Genomic DNA, 18,851 nt, shown 5'->3' with positions numbered 1-18,851 from the left:
ACCTGCATGTATTCGAAATGCCGCAGGAAACCGGAGCACCCGGACAAAAACCCACGCGGTCGCAGGGAGACAGTACAAACTCCGTACAGACAGCACCCGTAGTCGGGATCGAACCCGGGTCTCCGGCGCTGTCAGGCAGCAACTTTACCGCGGCGCCACCGTGCAGATTTTTAAGAGCTAAAACTTCTGCGGTGTGTTAAAAGTCGCGCAGTTCTGGAATAACCCAGTAGGCCAGGCGGCAGCTCCAGAAAACGTGGACAGGTGATGTTTTGGGTCAGAATCCTTCCTCGGACTGCAGGCACAGAGCTAGTTGTATTCCATCTGAATGAAATGCATTCCATTGAAAAGTGCTACATGGCACTTTTACCCCAACCTGCGCCTGATGAATACCATTGAGAATGTTGAAAGAATGTTGAAAGACGATAAGTGTGAGGTTATCCACTTTGGTGGTAAGAATAGGAAGGCAGATTATTATCTGAATGGTGTCAAGTTAGGAAAAGGGGACGTACAACGAGATCTGGGTGTCCTAGTGCATCAGTCACTGAAAGGAAGCATGCAGGTACAGCAGGCAGTGAAGAAAGCCAATGGAATGTTGGCCTTCAGAACAAGAGGAGTTGAGTATAGGAGCAAAGAGGTCCTTCTGCAGTTGTACAGGGCCCTAGTGAGACCGCACCTGGACTACTGTGTGCAGTTTTGGTCCCCAAATTTGAGGAAGGATATTCTTACTATTGAGGGCGTGCAGCGTAGGTTTACTAGGTTAATTCATGGAGTGGCGGGACTGTCGTATGTTGAAAGACTAGAGAGACTAGCCTTGTATACACTGGAATTTAGAAGGATGAGAGGGGATCTTATTGAAACATATACGATTATTAAGGGGTTGGACACGTTCGAGGCAGGAAACATGTTCCCAATTTTGGGAGAGTCCAGAACCAGGGGCCACAGTTTAAGAATAAGGGGTAGGCCATTTAGAACAGAGATGAGGAATTTATTTTTCAGTCAGAGAGTTGTAAATCTGTGGAATTCTCTGCCTCAGAAGGCAGTGGAGGACAATTCTCTGGATGTTTTCAAGAGAGCTAGATAGAGCTCTTAATGATGGCGGAGTCAGGGGGTATGGGGAGAAGGCAGGAACGGGGTACTGATTGTGAATGATCAGCCATGATCACATTGAATGGTGGTGCTGGCTCGAAGGGCCGAATGGCCTCCTCCTGCACCTATAGTCGATTGTCGATTCTCTATTGAATGATTGGGTCAACATATGATGAATATGTTTGACGGCACTGGGCCTGTTTAGGATGAGGGAGGATCTCAATGACGTTTCAGGTCGGGACCCTTCTTTCGGACTGAAGGTGGAGGGGAGGGTTCTGGAGATAGGAAAAGGCCAGAGCTAAACGGGGCCAGCAACAGATGACCAAGGAAGGGTGGAGCCCACAATGGCCCATTGTTGGCTGGGTAATTTGGTGATAACGAAAGGATACGAGGATGCCAACTATGGTACTAGTAGGACATCTGGGGTGGGAGATGGGGTGGGGAAGAGGGGGATTGAAGAGTTTACTTGAAATTAGAAAAGTCAATATTCATACCGCTGGGCTGTAAGCTACCCAAGCAAACTATGAGGTGCTGTCCCTCAATTTGCTTGTGGCCTCATTCTCAGCCTGAGGGGGCAACTTTTTCCACACAGATGGTATATGGAACAGTCTGCCAGCGGTGAAAACTAAGTCAGGAAAAATGTTCCCAATGTTGGGGGAGTCCAGAACCAGGGGCCACAGTCTAAGAACGGTAGCGCAGCGGTAGAGTTGCTGCTTTACAGCGAATGCAGCGCCGGAGACTCAGGTTCGATCCTGACTACGGGTGCTGTACTGTAAGGAGTTTGTACGTTCTCCCCGTGACCTGCGTGGGTTTTCTCCGAGATCTTCGGTTTCCTCCCACACTCCAAAGACGTACAGGTATGTAGGTTAATTGGCTGGGTAAATGTAAAAATTGTCCCTAGTGGGTGTAGGATAGTGTTAATGTACGGGGATCGCTGGGCGGCACGGACTTGGAGGGCCGAAAAGGCCTGTTTCCGGCAGTATATATCTGATGATAATAAAGGGGAGGCCATTTAAAACTGAGGTGAGAAGAAACCTTTTCACCCAGAGAGTTGAGAATTTGTGGAATTCTCTGCTGCAGAGGGCAGTGGAGGCCAATTCACTGGATGGATTTAAAAGAGAGTTAGATAGAGCTCTAGGGACTAGTGGAATCAAGGGATATGTGGAGAAGGCAGGCACGGGTCACTGATTGTGAATGATCAGCCATGATCACAATGAATGGCGGTGCTGGCTCGAAGGGCCAAATGGCCTCCTGCACCTATTTTAAATTAAGGTGGATCCTGACCTCTGGCGCTGTCTGTGTCGAGTTTCCACGCTCTCCCCTGTGACTGCCTGGGCTTCCTCCGGATGCTCCGGTTTCCTCCCGCGTCCGGAAGACATGCAGTTTTGTAGGTTAATCCGCCTCGGTAAATTGCCCCTTAGTGTGCCTGTGTGTACGGAGTTTGCACGTTCTCCCTGTGACGTGCGTGCGTGCGTGGGTGTCAGTGTGCGGGGGAACGCTGGTCGGCGCGGAGTCGGTGGGCAGAAGGGCCCGTTTCCGTGCTGTATCTCGAAGCTAAACTGAAACCACAAACCCATCGCAGTGACAACGGATATCGATCAATCATCGAGCTAGCCTGTTTATTGATATATTTACACTTGCTCAATCTCCCCCGTAGGAAAAGGAAAGCCCTTCTCCTGCATCTGACCAGACTACGAAGGTAAGCGTGCCTTTGCAATGTGGAAGTCCAGGTAGTTTAGGTGTCTTCCTGTATTTCCTGCTTGCCTTTCCAGAAGCATTGAGTGCATTTTTTCACTCTAATGTCTAAGCATTAATATCATATAAGAAAATAACTGCAGATGCTGGTACAAATCGAAGGTATTTATTCACAAAATGCTGCAGTAACTCAGCAGGTCAGGCAGCATCTCGGGAGAGAAGGAATGGGTGACGTTTCGGGTCGAGACCCTTCTTGGGGTCTCGACCCGAAACGTCACCCATTCCTTCTCTCCCGAGATGCTGCCAGACCTGCTGAGTTACTCCAGCATTTTGTGAATAAAAGCATTAATATCAGATGTTTAACTTGAAATTGAAAGTATATCTGTTGGTATTCCTGACATCTCTTGAGTGAACTCTGGTGTGTATATATATATATATATATATAACACTATTGGAATTATAGACACAAAATGCTGGAGTAACTCAGCAGGACAGGCAGCATCTCTGGAGAAAAGGAATAGGTGACGTTTCGGGTCGAGACCCTTCTTCAGGCTAACGACACGAAACGTCCTTTTCACCAGAGAAGGTGCCCGTCCCGCTGAGTTCCTCCAGGTTTTTGTGTCTATCTTCGGTTTAAAGCAGCATCTGCAGTTCCTTCCTACATAATATCAGAGGTGCGCACTATCCAGTCAGCGAAATGTCTATACATGATTACCATTGATTATCATCAAGCCATTCACAGTGTACAAATACAGGATGAAGGGTATAATGTTTAGTGCAAGACAAAGTCCAGCATAGTCCGATTAAGTCCAGAATTCAACTTCCCTTAGAAGGCAGTGGAGGCCAATTCACTCGATGTTTTCAAGAGAGAGTTAGGTATAGCTCTTGGGACTAATGGAATCGAGGGATATGGGGGGAAAAAGCAGGAACGGGGTACTGATTTTGGATGATTAGCCATGATCATACTGAATGACGGTGTTGGCTCGAAGGGCCGAATGGCCTACTCCTGCACCGATTTTCTCTGTTTCTAAAGATAGTTCGAATGTCTCCAATGAGGTAGACGGTAGGTTAGTACCTGCTCTATGATCAGTGAGAGAGGATGGTTCAGTTGCCCGATAACTGCTGGGAAGAAACTGTCCCTGAATCTGAAGGTGTGTGTTTTCACACTTCTGTGCCTCCAGCCATGAGGGAGTGACTGGCTGGGTGAGGTCACGTGGGGCGCGGGGCGGTGACGTCACCTTGTCCCGTATTTGGGAGTGAGAAAGTTGGCACCCCTACCAGAGGCCCACATCTCTCTAATCCTTTCCTATCCACGCGCCTGTCCAAGTATCGTCCCACAGTGGGGAAACAGGCACTTTGGCCCAACTTGCCCACACTGACCAACATGCCCCATCTACACTAGTCTCACCTGCCTGCATTTGGCCCATATCCCTCTAAATTCTTCCTAAACATGTACCTATCTAAATGTTTCTTAAACGTTGTGATCGTCCCTGCCTCAACTACCTTCTCCAGCAGCTCGTTCCATACACCCGCCGCCCTTTATGTAAAAATAATAGTCACCATTCACGTTCCTATTAAATTTTATCTGCTTCGCCTTAAACCTATATCCTCTGTTTTTCGATTTCCCCTACTCCGGGCAAAGAAACTCTCTGTGTCTATTCCTCTCATGATTTTGTACATCTCCATAAGATCATCCCTCATCCTCCTGCGCTCCAAGGAATAGAGTCCCAGACTGCTCAACCTCTCCCTGTAGCTTAGGCCCTCGAGTCCTGGCAACATTCTCGTAAATCTATGTCTGCACTCTTTCCGGCCTAACGACATCCTCAGTTACTGCATCTCGGGAGAGAAGGAATGGACGACGTTTCGGGTCGAGACCCTTCTTCAGTCGGACGAAGGGGTCTCGACCCGAAACGTCGCCCGTTCCTTCTCTCCTGGGATGCTGCCAGACCTGCTGAGTTACTCCAGCATTTTGTGAATAAATACCTTCGATATTGTACCAGCATCTGCAGTTATTTTCTTATATTATATATATATCCCCAGTTACTGCAGACACACACTGAATTACTGCAGCAATTTGTGCCTTTTTTTGTTTTGTAAAGAATTTACAAAATGTCTCTTAAATGTTATTATAGTGCCTGCCCCAACCACTTCGTCTTGCAGCTCGTAACACATGCATACCACCCACTGAGTGGAAAGGTCCCTATTAAAATCTTTGCTCCTTCATCTTAAATCTATTTCCAGTAGTTCATGATTCACCTACTCTGGGTAAAAGACTTGGTGCATTCAAAGTTCCTATTCCCCTCGTCATCTTGTACACTTCTAAAAGGGTTACCCCACCAGCCTTCTACACTCGCGAGGAATAAAGTCCCAGCCTGCCTAACCTTTTAGAAGCATAGGTGCAGGAGTAGGTCATTCGGCCCTTCGAGTCAGCACTGCCATTCAATATGATCATGGCTGATCATCCAACTCAGTACCCCGTTCCTGCTTTCACCCCATATCCCTTGATTCCGTTAGCCCTAAGAGCAAAATCTAACTCTAACTAACTTAGAAACATAGAAACATAGAAAATAGGTGCAGGAGTAGGCCATTCGGCCCTTCGAGCCTGCACCGCCATTGAATATGATCACGGCTGATCATCCAACTCAGTATCCCGTTCCTGCCTTCTCTCCATACCCCCTGATCCCTTTAGCCACAAGGGCCACATCTAACTCCCTCTTAAATATAGCCAATGAACTGGCCTCAACTACCTTCTGTGGCAGAGAATTCCACAGATTCACCAGTCTCTGTGTGAAAAAAAACTTTCTCATCTCGGTCCTAAAAGACTTCCCCCTTATCCTTAAACTGCGACCCCTTGTTCTGGACTTCCCCAACATCGGGAACAATCTTCCCGCATCCAGCCTGTCCAACCCCTTAAGAATTTGGTAAGTTTCTATAAGATCCCCCCTCAATCTTCTAAATTCCAGCGAGTACAAGCTGAGTACTTAACTCGAGCATAACGTTTCCTATAGCTCAGGCCCTCGAGTCCTGGCAACATTCTCGTAAATCTTGTCTGCGCTCTCTCCAGCTTAACCACATCCTTCCTGCAGCAGGCCGCCTAACCCGCTGAGTTACTGCAGCACTTTGTGCCTTTTTTTAAGTAAAACCCGCATCTGCAGTTCCTTGTGTTCACACGTCACAACGTTACTGGATGCTGTGAAATTCATTGTAAAACAAGGATTGCATTTCAAAGGCACTTGATCACCCATTTAGAGCTCTGAACACTGACTGAATACCTCAGTACACGTGACAATAGACTAAAGTGAACTTTAGGAAACGATATACACAAAATGTTGGAGTAACTCAGCGGGAAAAGGCAGCATCTATGAGAGAAGGATTAAAAAATAAATTCTGTCTATGTTGTTTTTCCAATTGGTCACCAATTGTTCAAGCCTGGACCCCCCCCCACCCCCCCCCCCGAACGGCCCTCCCCACTTCCTGCCTTGTGTCCAAACACTAGAATCGTAGGACTAAAGTGTAACCAAAACTTGAGGAACAACCCCTTCAGATATTGGTACAGGGGATAGTAACCTCTTCTTTCTCTCTCTCTCTCTCTCTCTCTCTCTCCCTCTTCTGTCTCCCCCTGAAGGATGTAGCAGACAGGTTGTCTGAGCTCTCCCTCGATGTGGCCCCCGCGGCCCCCGCTGAACCGCAGGATCGACGCAGGTGGGAGGAAGGAAACGTGGACTACATGGGCAGGGACGCTTTTGTCAACATTCAAAGGAAGTTGGACCAGTTTCTGAAGTAGGACCGTCGGGATGTCGATAATGGCTCTTCAGCAAAAGTTGTTGTTTTTTTTTGTGCTTATATATATTACTGTGAATGGCAGCTTATTTGTGGCAAATTTAACGTTGCCCGTTTGGTATTACACTGTAAATAGAATTTTGTTCTGGGTGAATTTTTTTTTTACACACACATTCATTAATGGTATTAAAAGAAATCTTTACAGATCAGCTGATTGTAATTTACAAGACGTTGTGTTCTCTGATGTTGGCTGGGGGGTGGGGAGGGGAGGAGGCGGTTTGATGTGCTCTGAAATAATAAATAACCAATGGTTTAGTTGCCGTAGTCCATGAGTTCATAAGTTCGTGGAGCAGGATCAGGCCATTCGGCCCATCGAGTCGACTGCCCCATTCAATCGTGGCTGATCTATTTTTCTCTCTCAGCCCTCTCGTTTCTCCCCATGAACCCTGCTAATCGTCCATCTACACCTTAAAAATGCCCAATGACTTGGACTCCACGGCCGTCTGTGGCAATGAATCCCGCCACAGGGAAGATACTGTACACCAGGGGTGTACAGTACGGTGGGGCAGTGGTAGAGTTGCTGCCTTGGGTTAGCCATTGCTTGCGATGGAGGTCGAATCCCGGTGGTTTCACCGCGGAGGTCTGTGATCACCTCTCCGTTGTCGGTGTTGGCGTCTCTCCACGCTCTGCGCCACTCAGTCTCGGGGTCAAAGTCTTCCAGGGGTTTGGCTGAAGACCAGAAGGGTTTGTGGGACTTCAGGCGCGCACGTTGGGCAGATTGTTCAAGTCAGCGTGGATGGGAAGGTCAGGGTTAACCTCGATGGTGCACCAATCTTTCAACATCCTCTCCATTCTGCGTATGCTGGGAGGGGCGATGTGTGAGAGAGGACATGGAGCCACTGCAAAGGTGTTGACTTGAACGGAGTTCAGTTAGCTGAATCAAAGGTTTGTGTGTTTGGTTCAGAACTGCCGTTTCCTGGATTACTACAGTGCTCCCATTGTAAGCTCGGGATCAAAAGGCAAACTGCTGGAGAAACTCAGCGGGTCAAATGACCTGCTGAGTTAGATAGTTCCTCTGTCCCTCTCTTCCCCTCCCCCTTCCCAGATCTCCCACTGTCTTCCTGTCTCCACCTATATCCTTCCTTTGTCCCGCCCCCCGCCCGGGATGAGGTGTTTCACTCTAGGGCATCAGTGATGTCCTCATTCTTCAGGAAACGGGGCTTCCCCTCCTCCATTATAGATGAGGCTCACTAGGGTCTCTTCTATATCCCGCAGCTCCGCTCTTGCTCCCCCTCCCCCCACTCGTAACGAGGACAGAATCCCCCTCGTTCTCACCTTCCACCCCACCAGCCAGCGTATCCAACAAATCATCTGCCAACATTTCCGTCACCTACAACGGGACCCCACAACTGGCCACATCTTCCCATCCCCTCCCCTCTCTGAGTTCCACAGAGACCGTTCCCTCCGTAACTCCCTGGTCCACTCGTCCCTTCCTACCCAAACCACCCCATCCCCGGGCACTTTCCCCTGCAACCGCACGAGATGCAACACCTGTCCCTTTACCTCCCCCCTCAACTCCATCCAAGGACCCAAACAGTCTTTCCAGGTGAGACAGAGGTTCACCTGCACCTCCTCCAACCTCATCTATTGCATCCGCTGCTCCAGATGTCAACTTATTTACATCAGCTAAACCAAACGCAGGCTCGACGATCGCTTCGCTCAACACTTGCACTCGGTCCGCGTTAACCAATCTGATCTCCCGGTGGCCCAGCACTTCAACTCCCCCTCCCACTCCCAGTCTGACCTTTCTGTCATGGGCCTCCTCCAGTGCCATAGTGAGGCCCACCGGAAATTGGAGGAACAGCACCTCGTATTTCGCCTGGGCAGCTTGCAGCCCAGTGGTATGAACATCGACTTCGCCAACTTTAGATAGTTCCTCTGTCCCTCTCTTCCCCTCCTCCTTCCCAGATCTCCCTCTATCTTCCTGTCTCCACCTATATCCTTCCTTTATCCCACCCCCCTGACATCAGTCTGAAGAAGGGTCTCGACCCGAAACGTCACCCATTCCTTCTCTCCTGAGATGCTGCCTGACCTGCTGAGTTACTCCAGCACTTTGTGATTAAAAAGTTTGGATCAGAATGATGTTCATACCGCTGGCTTGTCAGGTACCCAAGCGGAAATATGAGGTGCCGTTCCTCCAATTTGTGCTGGGCCTCACTCTGGCAATGGAGGAGCCCCAGGACAGGAAGGTCAGCACGGGAAGGGGAGTTGAAACGTCTGGCAACTGGGAGGTCCACCAGGCCTCGGCGTAAGTGTTCAATGAGATGGTCGCCGAGTCTACGTTTGGTCTCGCCGATGTACAGGAGTCCGCATTGGGAACACCGGATGCAGTGGATGAAATTAGATGAGGTACATGCGAACCTCTGTCTCACCTGAAAGGACTGTCTGGATGGAGTCGAGGGAAGAGTTTTTTTTTTCTTTTACTTTAGAGATACAGCTCAGAAACAGGCCCTTCGGCCCACCGAATCCGCACTGACCAGCGGTCCCCGCACACTAACACTACCCTATATACACACACTGGGGACAATTCACATTTATACCATGCCAATTAACCTACACACCTGTACGTCTTTGGAGTGCGGGAGGAGACCGAAGATCTCGCAGAGAACCCACCCGGACACGGGAAGAAGGTACAAACTCCGTACAGACAGCACCCGTAGTCAGGATCGACCCCAGGTCTCTGTCGCTGCAAGCGCTGCAAGACAGCAACTCTACCGCCGCGCCACCCTTTATAAGGTACGAGGACAGGTGTTGCATCTCCAGAGGTTGCTGAGGAAAGTTCCTGGGGAGGGGGTGGTTCGGGTGGGAAAGGATGAGTGGACCAAGCAAGAGGTTGCGGAGGGAACGGTCCCTGCAAAAGGCGGAAAGGGCTGGAGGTGGGAAGATAAGATGTGACTGGGCCCTGGGATCCCGTTGGAGGTGAAGGGAATGCCGTAGGATAATGTGTTGGATACGGAGGCTGGTGGGTGAAAGGTGAGGACCAGGGGAACTCTTGTAGATTACAATTCACAGGATGAACATCGAATTCTCCAATCTTAAGTAACTTCACTCTCCTGCACTCCCCCCGTTTCCGCCACTCGGTCCGTTTTACTTTAGAGATACTAGTTTTACCAGTTGTACAGTTCATCAGATTGGGTCCTTGTAGAGATCACACCTTCTCTAGCCAACAATGGCCCTACTGATGCACCCCCCCTGTCTGAAGTCTGATTGAAGAATGAGGGGGGACCCGATTGAAACATACCGAATAGTGAAAGGCTTGGATAGAGCGGATGTGGAGAGGATGTTTCCAATAGTGGGAGAGTCTAGGACTAGACAATAGACAATAGGTGCAGGAGAAGGCCATTCGGCCCTTCGAGCCAGCACCGCCATTCAATGTGATCATGGCTGATCATTCTCAATCAGTACCCCGTTCCTGCCTTCTCCCCATACCCCCTGACTCCGCTATCCTTAAGAGCTCTATCTAGCTCTCTCTTGAATGTATTCAGAGAATTGGCCTCCACTGCCCTCTGAGGCAGAGAATTCCACAGATTCACAACTCTCTGACTAAAAAAGTTTTTCCTCATCTCTGTTCTAAATGGCCTACCCCTTATTCTTAAACTGTGGCCCCTGGTTCTGGACTCCCCCAACATTGGGAACATGTTTCCTGCCTCTAACGTGTCCAACCCCTTAATAATTTTATACGTTTCGATAAGATCCCCTCTCATCCTTCTAAATTCCAGTGTATACAAACCTAGTCGCTCCAGTCTTTCAACATATGACAGTCCCGCCATTCCGGGAATTAACCTAGTAAACCTACGCTGCACGCCCTCAATAGCAAGAATATCCTTCCTCAAATTTGGAGACCAAAACTGCACACAGTACTCCAGGTGCGGTCTCACTAGGGCCCTGTACAACTGCAGAAGGACCTCTTTGCTCCTATACTCAACTCCTCTTGTTATGAAGGCCAACATTCCATTGGCTTTCTTCACTGCCTGCTGTACCTGCATGCTTCCTTTCAGTGACTGATGCACTAAGACACCCAGATCACGTTGTACGTTCCCTTTTCCTAACTTGACACCATTCAGATAATAATCTGCCTTCCTATTCTTACCACCAAAGTGGATAACCTCACACTTATCTACATTAAACTGCATCTGCCATGCATCCGCCCACTCACACAACCTGTCCAAGTCACCCTGCAACCTCATAGCATCTTCCTCACAGTTCACACTGCCACCTAGCTTTGTATCATCGGCAAATTTGCTAATGGTACTTTTAATCCCTTCATCCAAGTCATTGATGTATATTGTAAATAGCTGTGGTCCCAACACCGAGCCTTGCGGTACCCCACTAGTTACTGCCTGCCATTCTGAAAGGGACCCATTTATCCCCACTCTTTGCTTTCTGTCTGTCAACCAACTTTCTATCCATGTCAGTACCCTACCTCCAATACCATGTGCTCTAATTTTGCCCACCAATCTCCTATGTGGGACCTTGTCGAAGGCTTTCTGAAAGTCGAGGTACACCACATCCACCGGCTCTCCCCTGTCAATTTTCATAGTTACATCCTCAAAAAATTCCAGTAGATTAGTCAAGCACGATTTCCACTTCGTAAATCCATGCTGACTCGGAACGATCCTGTTACTGCGATCCAAATGCTCCGCAATTTCGTCTTTTATAATTGACTCCAGCATCTTCCCCACCACTGATGTCAGACTAACTGGTCTATAATTTCCCGTTTTCTCTCTCCCTCCTTTCTTGAAAAGTGGGATAACATTAGCTACCCTCCAATCCACAGGAACTGACCCGGAATCTATGGAACATTGGAAAATAGAGGTCATAGCCTCAGAACTACCACTGCCCAATGTAAGAGGGAAGGGACGTGGTAGACTCAATGACTGCCTAGTGGAATAGCAATGGGAGGTGCCAGTAGACATAATCACTGCCTGTTGTTGGACTCAATCAGTTCCCAGTGCACTGGAGATGGGAGGTGCTGGAACTACCACTGTCCAATGGAAGAGGGAAGGGATGTGGTAGACTCAATGACTGCCTAGTGGAATAGCAATGGGAGGTGCTAGTAGACACAATCACTGCCTGTTGTTGGACTCAATCAGTTCCCAGTGCCCTGGAGATGGGAGGTGCTGGAACTACCACTGTCCAATGTAAGAGGGAAGGGATGTGGTAGACTCAATGACTGCCCAGTGGAATAGCAATGGGAGGTGCTAGTAGTCACAATCACTGCCTGGTGGTGGACTGGAGATGGGAGGTGCTGGAACTACCACTGTCCAATGTAAGAGGGAAGGGATGTGGTAGACTCAATGACTGCCCAGTGGAATAGCAATGGGAGGTGCTAGTAGTCACAATCACTGCCTGGTGGTGGACTGGAGATGGGAGGTGCTGGACTCTTGAATGAATAACTGCAGCTGGTTGGAGCTGCGGGATATTAGGAGGTGTGGGAGAAGCAGAGACGCCTCCCTCTGTAGACCAGAGGCAGATGCATTGTGGAGTGAACTTCCTCTCTCTCTCTCGTCGTTCCCCCCACAGACCCCCACAGGTGAGTGAAGCACCACTTCAATCTAACCTGGGACATTCCCCCTTCCATTCTTCCATTTGCATCGGTGAGTTGGTGTGCAGAGCAAAGGCACTGGAGGTGCAGAGAGTGGGTGAGCTGTGCATTGAATGTTGGACCTTGCCCCCCTGGTTTGAGGGTGTTGTTGTGTGTGTGTGAGAGAGAGTGTGTGGGTGGTTCCTCTACACCGCGGCTTAAGCCCAGTAATGTGGAAGAGAGTTTGTGGGGAGAGAGGGGCTTGTGTGGGACATCACTGGGTCAGACAACTAAGTGGCAGCGAGGGAGGGAGGTGGAACTCTGTGTGGCACTGGGCTGGAAGCGGCCGCCGCTCTGACTGTGACTGTGACTGTGACTGTGTGGGGCTGACTCGTGTTTAGTGTCGTGGTGGCTTCTTGCGTCGGAGAGTTTGCCTCTTTGTGTTGGGTTGTGCATAGAAATCTGTGTGTGTGTGTGTGTGTGTGTGAGTGAGAGAGAGAGAGAGAGTGTGTGTGTGTGTGTGTATGAGGCTGGATGTGTGTATGAGAGTGTGTAAGGCTCTGTGGGTGTGTGAGAGAGCATGAATGTGTGTGAGAGAGAGAGCATGAGTGTGTGAGGCTCTGGGTGTGAGAGAGCATGAAAATGTGTGTGTGTGTGTGTGAGAGAGAGAGAGAGAGAGAGAGAGCATGAGTGTGTGCGTATGGGGCTCTGGGCGTGAGTGTGTGAGACAGAGCATGAATGTGTGTGTGTGTGTGAGGCTGTGTGTGTGAGGAGCATGAATGTGTGTGTGTGTGAGGAGCATGAATGTGTGTGTGTGTGAGGAGCATGAATGTGTGTGTGTGTGAGGAGCATGAATGTGTGTGTGTGTGAGGAGCATGAATGTGTGTGTATGAGGCTCTGGGTGTGTGAGAGAGCATGAATGTGTGTGGGTGTGTGTGAGAGTGCATGAATGTGTGTGTATGTGAGAGAGCATGAATGTGTGTGTGTATGAGGCTCTGTGGGGGTGTGTGTGTGAGAGAGAGAGCATGAAAGTGTTGGTGTATGTATAAGGTGCTGTGTGTGTGTGTGTATGAGGCTCTGTGTGTGTGTGTGTGTGAGAGAGAGAGTATGAGTGTGTGTGTATGTGTGAGAGAGAGCATGAATGTGTGAGAGGCTGTGTGTGAGAGCATGAATGTGTGTGTGTATGTATGAGGCTCTGGGTGTGTGAGAGAGAGAGAGCATGAATGTGTGTGTGTATGAGGCTCTGTGTGTGTGTGTAAGAGAGTGTGGGTGTGTATGAGGCTCTGTGGGTGTGTGTGTAAGAGAGCGTGTGTGTGTATGAGGCTCTGGGTGTGTGTGTAAGAGAGCGTGTGTGTATGAGGCTCTGGATGTGTGTGTTGATGAGGGGGTAAGTGTGCACGTGTGTGTGTACACATGTGACAATAGACAATAGGTGCAGGAGGAGGCCATTCGGCCCTTTGAGCCAGCACCGCCTTCACCATGATCATGGCTGATCATTCACAATCAGTACCCCGTTCCTGCCTTCTCCCCATACCCCCTGACTCCGCTATCCTTAAGAGCTCTATCTAGCTCTCTCTTGAAAGCAATCAGAGAATTGGCCTCCACTGCCTTCTGAGGCAGAGAATTCTACAGATTTACAACTCTCTGACTGAAAAAGTTTTTCCTCATCTCCGTTCTAAATGGCCGACCCCTTATTCTTAAACTGTTGCCCCTGGTTCTGGACTCCCCCAACATTGGGAACATGTTTCCTGCCTCTAGCGTGTCCAATCCCTTAATGTTTCTTATATTCCTTATATGTTTCAATAAGATCGCCTCTCATCCTTCTAAATTCCAGAGTATACAAGCCCAGTCGCTCCAGTCTTTCAACGTACGAGAGTACCGCCATTCCGGGAATTAACCTCGTGAACCTACGCTGCACTCCCTCAATAGCAAGAATGTGTGTAGATGTGTGTGTGTGTGTGTGTGTGTGTGGGGGTATGTGTGTAGATGTGTGTAGATGTGTGTGTGTGTGTGTAGATGTGTGCGTGTGGATATGTGTGTAGATTGTGTGTAGATGTGGATATGTGTGTGTGTGTGTAAATGTGTGTGTGTGTAGATGTGTGTGTGTAAATGTGTGTGCGTGTAGATGTGTGTGTGTTTGTAGATATGTGTGTGTGCCGTCTTCGCCCGCCCTGAATCGCGGAGCTTGGGTCGGCCCGCCGCGGACCTTTCACCGCCCAGCGGGGGCTTCAATGTCGGGACCCCCGACCGCCCCGACGTGGCAACTCCAACAGCCTGACCGCGGGAGAAGACGGCAGGGGAAGAGAAAATACATTCTGGCCTTCCATCACAGTGAGGAGGTGACTGGAGGAGACTCACTGTGATGGATGTTTTTTTTGTTTGGTGTTGGTTTATGATTGTGTGTGTCATTGCATATTTTTATTGGTTATTCTTATTGGTCTTATTGTTGAACTGTGGGTAATTTTTCATTTCACTGCACATTTATGTGTATGTGACAAATAAATTGACTATTGTGTGTTCAGATGGGTGGGTGTGTGTGTGTGTGTGTACACATGTTGTGCTATTAAACCTGTACATTTGCATACAAAGAGGCCAGAGGAAGATTCCCTCTTGTGACCAGAAGCTGCAAAGCCAGTTTTGATCTCTCACATTTGCATTCACTGGGCTCAATCAAGTCAAGTCAAGTCAATTTTATTTGTATAGCACATTTAAAAACAACCCACGTTGACCAAAGTGTTGTACATTTGATTAGGTTCCAATAGAAAAAAAAATGAAAACATACAGTAGCACGCAAACAGTTCACAGCGCCTCCTCAATGAGCCTCAAACGCTAGGGAGTAGAAATATGTTTTGAGCCTGGACTTAAAGGAGTCGATGGAGGGGGCAGTTCTGATGGGGAGAGGGATGCTGTTCCACAGTCTAGGAGCTGCAACCGCAAAAGCGCGGTCACCCCTGAGTTTAAGCCTAGACCGTGGGATAGTGAATAGCCCCAAGTCGGCCGATCTGAGGGACCTGTAGTTAGAGAGGGGGGTTAGAAGATTTTTGATGTAGGGGGGGAGTGTCCATTTAGGGCTTTATACGTGAATAGGAGGAGCTTGAAGTTGATTCTGTACCGTACAGGGAGCCAGTGGAGAGAGGCCAGAATCGGGGTGATGTGGTCCCTTTTACGGGTACCCGTCAGGAGTCTCGCTGCGGCGTTTTGGACCAGTTGCAGGCGGGACAGGGAAGATTGGCTGATCCCAGTGTATAGGGAGTTGCAGTAGTCTAATCAGGCTTCTATTACCTGTGCAGTTAATGGTAAATGATCATGGAAATTCATAGAGCCATGCTGCAGGCAAATTGGCCTCGCTGTAGTCCATGCTGACTATTTTTATTTATCTATTTATTTATTTATTTAGAGATACAGCGCGGAAACAGGCCCTTCGGCCCACCAAGTCCACGCCGACCATTGATCATCGGTACACCTATTTCTATGTGAATGAATGAATAGGTTTATTGGCCAAGTATGTGCATATACAAGGAATGTGCCTTGGTGCTCCGCTCACAAATGACAACACAAACATACAGTTAACAATTAAGAATAAAGCGTAAACACATCAAAACAATAAGGATACAACATTACGATCTAAACATGTGGGTGAAAATAAACCAGAGCAAAACAGAAAGCTTGATGGAACTGCAGATGCTGGTTACACTGAAGGTAGGCACAAAATGCTGGAGTAACTCAGCGGGTCAGGCAACGTCTTGGAGAAAAAGAACAGGTGACGATTTGGGTCCCTTCTTCAGACTGAGAGTCAGGGAAAAGGGAAACGAGAGATATGAGCAGGTTTTCAATGGGTCAAAGCAAACATTGCAATAGACAATAGGTGCAGGAGTAGGCCATTCGGCCCTTCGAGCCAGCACCACCATTCAATGTGATCATGGCTGATCATTCTCAATCAGTACCCCGTTCCTGCCTTCTCCCCATAACCCCCTGACTCCGCTATCCTTAAGAGCTCCATCTAACTCTCTCCTGAAAGCATCCAGAGAATTGGCCTCCACTGCCTTCTGAGGTAGTGAATTCCACAGATTCACAACTCTCTGACTGAAAAATGTTTTCCCTCATCTCCGTTCTAAATGGCCTACCCCTTATTCTTAAACTGTGGCACCTGGTTCTGGACTCCCCCAACATTGGGAACATGTTTTCTGCCTCGAACGTGTCCAACCCCTTAATAATCTTATACGTTTCGATAAGATCCCCTCTCATCCTTCTCAATTCCAGTGTATACAAGCCTAGTCGCTCCAGTCTTTCAACATACGACAGTCAGTTGCAGTATTTGTAGTCAGAAAGTAAATGTGTTGGCAATTGCGTATTGTTTTCCACAAATCAGCATAGGCTTAATAAGGGTGTTCAATTCTGGGAATGTTGTTGAGAAACACTGTTGTTGGTGAAACCAAAATAAAATAAAAAACATGCTCTTGAAAACTTCCTCACTTGAGCAGGATAAAACATTGCAACCAGTAGCTTGAACCTGACTATAGCACCTGCAAGACTTGATTGTAATAGTGTATTGTCTTTCCGCTGGCTGGTTAGCACGCAACAAAAGCTTTTCACTGTACCTCGGTACACGTGGCAATAAACTAAACTAATTAATAACTAGTTTAGTTTCGAGATACAGCACGGAAACAGGCCCTTCGGCCCACCTAATCCGCGCCGACCGGCGATCCCCACACACTAACACTGTCCGACACACACTAGGGGACACTCTCTCTCAAGAGAGAGCTAGATAGAGCTCTTAAGGATAGCGGAGTCAGTGGGTATGGGGAGAAGGCAGGAACGGGGTACTGATTGAGAATGATCAGCCATGATCACATTGAATGGCGGTGCTGGCTCGAAGGGCCGAATGGCCTCCTCCTGCGTCTATTGTCTAATTTACAATTTTACCAAAGCCAATTAACCAACAAACCTGCGCGGCTTTGGAGTGCGGGAGGAAACCGGGGCTCCTGGAGAAAACCCACGGGGTCTCAGGGCGAACGTACAAACTCTGTGCAGACAGCACCTGCAGTCAGGATGGAACCCGGGTCTCTGGCGCTGTAAGGCAGCAACTGTACCATTGTGCCGCCTAAACTAGGTTTTGGTTCATTATCACCTCGTGTACCGAGGTAGAGGGAAACATAGAAAATAGGTGCAGGAGTAGGCCATTCGGCCCTTCGAGCCTGCACCGCCATTCAATATGATCATGGCTGATCATCCAGCTCAGTATCCCGTACCTGCCTTCTCTCCATACCCCCTGATCCCTTTAGCCACAAGGGCCACATCTAACTCCCTCTTAAATATAGCCAATGAACTGGCCTCAACTACCTTCTGTGGCAGAGAATTCCACAGACTCGCCACTCTCTGTGTGAAGAAATGTTTTCTCATCTCAGTCCTAAAAGACTTCCCCCTTATCCTTAAGCTGTGACCCCTGGTTCTGGACTTCCCCAACATCGGAAACAATCTTCCCGCATCTAGCCTCTCCAATCCCTTAAGAATTTTATATGTTTCAATAAGATCCCCCCTCAGTCTTCTAAATTCCAGCGAGTACAAGCCGAGTCTATCCACTCTTTCTTCATATGAAAGTTCTGCCATCCCAGGGATCAATCTGGTGAACCTTCTCTGTACTCCCTCTATGGCAAGAATGTCTTTCCTCAGATTAGGAAAAAGCTTTGTTTTTCCTGCTGTCCAAACAGATCAGATAGATATACCATGTGCAGGAAGGAACTGCAGATGCTGGTTTGCACGGAAGGTAGACACAAAATGCTGGAGTAACTCAGCGGGTCAGGCAGCATCTCTGGAGAGAAGGAATGGGTGACGTTTCGGGTCGAGGCCCTTCTTCGGACCGAGGGTCAGGGAAGAGGGAGACGCAGAGGTAAGGAAGGGTGAGGTATGAAAGCAGCGACAGAGGGTGTGGCAAAACTCATCGGAGAGAGGAGGAGAACTTCTTCAAAGTAGGCGTACCTTGAGATTTTGCAGTGGAGGTTTGCCTACTTTGAAGTACTCCTCTCTGACGAAACGTATAAGATTATTAAGGGGTTGGACACGTTAGAGGCAGGAAACATGTTCCCATTGTTGGGGGAGTCCAGAACCAAGGGCCAAAGTTTAAGAATAAGTGGTAGGCCATTTAGAACTGAGATGATGAAAAACCTTTTCAGTCAGAGAGTTGTGAATCTGTGGAATTCTCTGCCTCAGAAGGCAGTGGAGGCCAATTCTCTGAATGCATTCAAGAGAGAGCGAGATAGAGCTCTTAAGGACAGCGGAGTCAGGGAGTATGGGGAGAAGGCAGGAACGGGGTACTGATTGAGAATGATCAGCCATGATCACATTGAATGGCGGTGCTGGCTCGAAGGGCCGAATGGCCTCCTCCTGCACCTATTGTCTATTGAGAGTTTTTCAACACCCTCTCTCACTGCTTTCACACCTTTCTTACCTCTGTGTCTCCCTCTCCCCCGACTTTCGGCCCGAAGAAGAGCCTCGACCCGAAACGTCACCCCATTCCTTTTCTCCAGAGATGCTGCCTGTCCCGCTGAGTTACTCCGGCATTTTGTGTCTAACCTTCAATTCTTTTGTCTCGTATCATTCTTTTCATCTCTGGCCTTTGCCCGCCATCTACCTATCAACCCCTTTCCCACCCCCGCCTCACCTGTGTCAAACTATTACTGGCCAGGCATTGTCCTGCCCCTCTACTCCT

The 18,851-nt window shown here is 48.7% G+C and overlaps 2 protein-coding genes across 4 annotated transcripts in view; both read left to right on the top strand.

Annotated features, from left to right (window-relative positions):
• gyg2 (glycogenin 2) overlaps positions 1-6,811 on the top strand; it is a 79,524-nt gene extending 72,713 nt beyond the window's left edge. The window contains exons 18-19 of the mRNA XM_078402923.1: positions 2,744-2,785; positions 6,407-6,811. Coding sequence (XP_078259049.1) covers positions 2,744-2,785; positions 6,407-6,565 — 201 coding nt within the window. The 3' untranslated portion in view covers positions 6,566-6,811. The remainder of the gene's footprint in view (positions 1-2,743; positions 2,786-6,406) is intronic.
• Positions 6,812-12,059: 5,248 nt separating this feature from the next.
• Positions 12,060-18,851, top strand: part of LOC144595057 (arylsulfatase H-like) — a 39,515-nt gene continuing 32,723 nt past the window's right edge. Inside the window, exon 1 of one of the 3 annotated variants that reach the window (XM_078402043.1) lies at positions 12,060-12,154. In XM_078402043.1, the coding sequence (XP_078258169.1) occupies positions 12,095-12,154 (60 nt within the window). In that variant the 5' untranslated portion in view covers positions 12,060-12,094. Of the gene's footprint in view, positions 12,155-15,558; positions 15,648-18,851 lie in introns of those variants that run through there. The other 2 variants (XM_078402046.1, XM_078402044.1) reach the window with 2 other exon arrangements.

This window comes from Rhinoraja longicauda, chromosome 7 (assembly GCF_053455715.1).
Source record: "Rhinoraja longicauda isolate Sanriku21f chromosome 7, sRhiLon1.1, whole genome shotgun sequence".
NCBI classification, from domain to species: domain Eukaryota; kingdom Metazoa; phylum Chordata; class Chondrichthyes; order Rajiformes; family Arhynchobatidae; genus Rhinoraja; species Rhinoraja longicauda.
Note: the sequence above shows the minus strand (reverse complement) of the source record. Positions and strands in the feature narration are given on the sequence as shown.